At 27.3% G+C, this 6,179-nt stretch overlaps 1 protein-coding gene across 1 annotated transcript in view; it reads left to right on the top strand.

Annotated features, from left to right (window-relative positions):
- Positions 1-5,481, top strand: part of LOC111637656 (zinc finger BED domain-containing protein 4-like) — an 11,204-nt gene extending 5,723 nt beyond the window's left edge. Inside the window, exon 2 of the mRNA XM_023383205.1 lies at positions 4,790-5,481. Within this exon, the coding sequence (XP_023238973.1) occupies positions 4,841-5,260 (420 nt within the window). The 5' untranslated portion in view covers positions 4,790-4,840 and the 3' untranslated portion in view covers positions 5,261-5,481. The remainder of the gene's footprint in view (positions 1-4,789) is intronic.
- The last annotated feature ends 698 nt before the right edge of the window (positions 5,482-6,179 follow it).

Genomic DNA, 6,179 nt, shown 5'->3' with positions numbered 1-6,179 from the left:
AATACAGTGGGTGATCGGTTAACGAACATAATCCGTTCCAAGACTTTGTTCGCTATCCGAATTGTTCGTTAACCGATTATCGATTTACCATAGGTTTCTATGGGAATTTGATTAATTCGTTCTGGAGACCCCAAAAAAATAAAAAAATATATACATTCTTACTACATTTATTCATATGTAATAATAAAAATACATATATACAAGGTCTTGCATTTTTATTAGTCGTGTTTTTTCCGTTTGTGGGGGTTAAAGAATCTGTCCAATGTCGATTGCTTTTCTGTCTTCTTCATGATTTTTCAGAAGTAATTAATAGCACTGTAATTGTAGAGATCTATAGGCCTATTAACCTCAACCTGGTTTGGATGCCATTTTAAGACCGTTGTTCTGACATCCTCACACTTCTTCAAAAGATCTTTAATAGCAGATATTGGCATAAATCTGCTTTTTCAGAAGAAAACATAAAAGAATTGTTTCTGTCAGAAATATAAAAGGCTGGAATTACAAGAAAGAGTTTCAAAGTTCGGGGAATACTATTCGATCAGTATATACTGAGTAGAATGTTGTTGTCGACGTCTCTCGCACTCCGAAAAGTTTCGAATTGTTGCCTGAGACAAAGGAAGACCAATTGGTATTCGTTATTTACGTCGCTTCTTCTTGTGTTTTTTCAGTGAATTGTTCATTATCTGAACATGTGTTGGTTGTCTGATCATAAAAATCTTTCGCAAAAGTGTTCGTTAACCGATCACCCACTGTAGTTTTATCTTAAGATAAATTACAACATTTTACTTATATGGTAAAAGATGAATGAAAGCTTAAGAAACATACTGTATTTAGCATTTTGAACCTTTTTTAATCTATCTTAATTTGTAATTTTTAAAAATATATTTTAATTTTATTAGATGGTTATTGATGTAATTAGGTTATAAAGTTTTATTTGTTAATATTTTTTACTTAAAAATTATTTGTGTAAATTTTTTTAAATGAAATTTTAAAAAATACAATATTGTTTTGTTTTACAGGTGAATTGAGGCATATTACAAAACTTAAACCTTGGGGCCTCTATGATGTTTTAACTGAGAAGTATGAATGGGATCCTGCTGAAGCACAGGCTTTTGCTGATTTTTTGCTCCCAATGTTAGCCTTTGAGCCCAGTGAACGTGCAAAAGCATCTGCTTGTTTAAAACATCCTTGGTTGAATTCATGACTGCACTATCACATATAGATTTTCTTCCTATGACATTGACATTGGAAATTCATTAACAATCAGATTGTGATCATTTCTCCTCAGATTCTTTAGCAGCCCGACAGTATACTTTCACTAACAGATCTGTATGAAAGTTATTATTATAACTATTATTACTTGTTTTGCTTATTACTAGAAAAATAAAAGAAAGTATCACATCACCATGTACAAAGATTCTTCACAAGCAACTACAACTACAATTGCTGGAAACTGTAATAATAAGTGATATGCTAATTATATCATAGATTAATTCTAAAGTGTTTTAAATGTGATTTTTTTTTTCTTCTGTTGTCATCTTATGTTTGAATACAAGAATATCATAAATTAATTTTTTTAACATTATGGGATATTTGCTTTGGTAAACAGAACAGCTGTGTAAGATGTGTGTCATTAGTTTTATTATATTTCCAATCATCTTGAATACATTTGCTATCTTTCACTTCGGACAAATGTACAGATCTAGATATGATAATTAATCTTAGCTATATTAGATACAGACCATTTAAGTAATCCATTTTAATTTATTTACTTTAGTGGATGAGAAATATAGTTACCTGAATCTTTCAGCATATTGCAGATAACTAGTTATTGAAAATACATTTTTTTTTATTTAATTACATTTAAATTTCTGTAGATTATATAATTAAAAATTTTTTTCTGTTCAATGAAAAATTTACAGATTCAATAAAGTATTTTTGTTATTTAGTTAATTTTTATAATGTTTATTTGTTACTCCACATCCAATAATTATCTTGCTCAAAGAATTATTAACTTGAGGAAGAAATGATATCATTTTGACAGATAGAATTAGTTGTTAGGATAGTTTTAATAATATACTATCAGTAATATGTTATAAAAAAAAAATTGAATAGAAGTATTGAATATTTGTATAGCACTGTTTCATCTCTTTTTATGATTGTGTGTGCGCAATTAAATATGGATTTGTCAACAGTGGATCCCAGTTACATGTCTTCTTATAACAGATTTTCAGAACTGAAAGAAAATGTGTCATGGGAGAAACAAAATTATTTAAGTTGTCTTCATAATCAAATTGTTATAAACATCAGGAAGGCATTTTCACCTGTACAGTAAGCTTCTTATGCTATCTTGAACCTGCCTTTCTATGTAATCAATTTGTGAATTTACGTCTTTTATTAAACAGTTTAAATGCGATTCTGTATAAGTTTTGGTTTTTAAATATAAATATATATATATATATATCTGGCTCACTGCACATATGTCTGAGAAGAATATGTACTATTACTACTAAAAGATATTGCAGGATTTTTTAAATCAGCAATAATGATGATCATGATGATAATTATAAACTAAATTTTGTTAGTGTTTCAATGAATAATTTGCATTGAATAATGTTCAAAAGAATTTGCATTGAATCTAATGTTCAATCTAACTCAGATAAATAAAAAAAAAGTGTAAATTCTCCCTTCAAAATTCAATATCAAGATATATGCAAGGTAATGATGTATAATCTGAATTCCAATTAATTTGTTAAATTCCAAATTTCTGTGAATTTAAGCATGAATTTGAAGATTAAGAAAAAAAAGAGTACAAGTGAAAGTAATGGGTTTTGTATTTTTGTAATTGGTTGGAGAGATATATTTATTTCTCTGTGAATTTAAATCTGAAAGGCAATAGAGAATATATGGATGTGACTCATGCTTCCACAGATATTAATAATTGGAAATATATATACATTTGTAAATCATTTTGATGTTTGTCTAACTATTTCTATTGTATTGAATACAAATTTGTACAGTTTGTTTCTTTTAGTAACTTAGACGTATGCCATTGTGTCATCAGATTGGAAATTTTTAACATGAATCAGAAATTTTCATCTGGTTGTGTTTTTATTAAAAAAACAAAAAGTATCTTAAAATAGCATAAATTATAAATGACAATGAACTGTCCTTTCCAAAAAATAAAAGATATTGACATTGTCTTCTATATTTAATTTTGAGGAGGTGGATTGTTAATTATATATATATATATTTTTTTTCTTTGTGAAAAATCAGATAAAAATCTGTTTACTTCATTAAAAGCAATATAAACATTGTTTGCCTCTATTTTTGGATACAGAAGATTTTTTAAGCTTCTTTTTAAAAAAATTTTTTATTTATAGTGGAGGTAGGTTGCATGAAGTAAATACTTTTTACAAATTATTCTATATATTACTTTTTATTATATTTATTATACAATAAATTTTAGAGAAATTTGAATAATGATAATTAAATTTCTTAAGGTAAATGTATTACAAAAATGATGTATTCATTTGCAAAAGTTGGCAGAAAATACAGGAGTGAATTTCTCAAAATTGTAAGAATAAAAGTCTAGATATGGTTTGCATGAAATAAATTAGATGTGAGGTTTAAAAAAATTGCATTATCTTACAGATGGATTGAAAAAGTCTGTTATGTGTATCTAAGAGGATTTTTTTTAAATCTCTCATCTTTATTTATTTATTACAAAAGGTAATTAAAAGATACATTTTATTTTACAGTTTAAAAATAATCACAAATAATATAGAAATATGGAAGAAAGTGCTTCATCTAACTTCTATAAATTATTAAATTCTAATTTCTTTACCATTCTTTATTATTATAAACTGTTATTAATATACAATATACTTTTCAATGTTTATTTGATCCATCCTAAGATTTGCAATTAATTTTTTCCATCTGAATAAATTTCTGATTAAGATTTAAAATTTCCATGTGGCTGGTTTGGTAAATNATACACGAATACTAGGCAATCTTCATTTTAAATTTATTTAATTTTTAAAAACGACAAAAATAATCACAGACACAGTTTCAAGAACGTAAAATGAATTTATTATTTATACCACCACTGCTACTACTGAAAAACTGGGCATTCTCTGTCGGCGTATCAAGCGCCAGCTATGCAATTAATTATTTATCATTGCTATGCATGCTAACTATTTAGTATGTCGTCCTGATGACTGCACCGGGCCATTCAACTGGCTATAATATAATGTAACAGGAAGATTAGAAGTACGAAATAATCTAATAATCTTAACCTTTGTTGTTATTTTTTGCCCAGGCAATGTTGGGCTCATCGTCTTGTAGTTAATATTATTCTGGTATTTTTGAAACCGTGTCAGTAATTTATTTCAATTCAAACACAAATTATTTATCATATTCATACAGACACTTTGCCAAGTGTCTGTATGAATACGATAAATAATTTGTGTTTGAATTGAGTTAATATTATTCTTATCGCTATAAAAAAAAATTCTAAATTATCAGAAGAATTACTTTCAATAAGAAGAAACATAAGAACACATTTTTTTTAGATTTTAGAATTCACAATAACCATATAAAAAGCAATATATTTTTCTTTATTTGTTTATTATACATACATACACAGTCGTCCAACAGAAAAGTAAACTATATTATCAATATTTACAAATCCTTTGAAAATAGATAGTTTGACCGGGCCCTAGACATTTGTCTCATTTGTCTATGCAATGATCCAGCCCTGGTACTAAGAGATTCTATAGCAAATCTGGTAGCTGGAATTAGGAATTGCAACTTAGAAGCATTATCATGCTTTATACATATGCTGCAGCTGACACTAAACGAATGCATATTTTCTAAACAAGATGTGAAAATTATAATCACAGTTAATAGAAATATTGTCACACATTTTAATCATTCTGCTGTAGCTGTAATCAAATTGGAAGATTTGCAAGAAAAGTTAGGTTTGCAGAAACATAAATTAATTCAAGATGTTCCTACTCGCTGGAATTCTACATACTACATGTTGGAACAGCAAAAGGCGCTTGTCAGATATGCTATAGATAATAAAATTCCTACGTTGAGCCCATATCAGTGGTCTCTCGTTGAAAAAATTGTTCTACTTGTAAAACTATTCAAAGAAATTACTGTGGAAAGCCAGCAAACGGGAAGCCACTTCATCTGCAATAATTCCCACAATAGAGACTCTGAAATTATTCTTATCAAAAGCAAAGATCAGTAGTTCCTTTAGTGGCATTAATACCACAACAGAAGAACTAGAAAATCCAATAAAAAAAAGATTTTCAGCATAAATAGAATACAAGTCTTTATGCTTGTCATGTTTATTAGATTCAAAATAAAATTTCAAAAAGAAAATATGGTAGAGGAAATCTCAATAAGAATTAAATTTTGAAGCTTCTACTTCTGGGGTGATCAAGATGGAGGTGAATTTGTAAGTTTTTCTGATTTATTTGATGAATTAGCTTCTGGTAAACAAAAGAATGAAGAGTAGCATGTTTTTAAAAAGAAAGAAAAAACGGGATGAACAAACGTTTCGATCAAGAATTAGAAACATATTTACATTTATCCCTTAAACAAAGACATAGTGACGTATTTTTGTGGTGAAAAAGTTCAAAACTTTTTCCTAATTTGAGCAAAATAGCTATGATATATTTAAGTGCCTCAGCATCTTCCATTGAAAGTGAAAAAATTTTCAGCACTGGAGGTAACATTTACGAGCCGGCAAAAAATAGATTATGCCCTGAAAATGATGAAATTCTCATGTTTTTGCATTACAATTTAAGGGTTTTACAGTTTAAATATTAAATTTTTATTTGTTTTATATGTTTAAACTTTAAACTTATAAAACAAATAAAAATTTAATTTTTCTTCTTAACCTATTCAATACTTTTTCTTATGTAAAGTTTAAACTTTATATTATACGTTATATTATACTTATAATATGTATCGATAAAAGGAATAATTTGATTAGTAAAATTTTTTTAATATTCAGTTTGTCATGTAATAAATAATAAATATTTAACAGAAATTTATTAGTTTTTATTACTAGCATCGTATGTAACATTCTAACAAAAATACCAAAATGTAAAATTGGCCAATTATCGAAACCGATTAATTGGGGGAATGGCCGATACAGATTA

Source organism: Centruroides sculpturatus, unplaced genomic scaffold (assembly GCF_000671375.1).
Source record: "Centruroides sculpturatus isolate CEXI.00-Female unplaced genomic scaffold, Cexi_2.0 scaffold53, whole genome shotgun sequence".
Taxonomy (NCBI): Eukaryota; Metazoa; Arthropoda; class Arachnida; order Scorpiones; family Buthidae; genus Centruroides; species Centruroides sculpturatus.
This window is presented reverse-complemented; position numbering and strand designations above follow the sequence as displayed.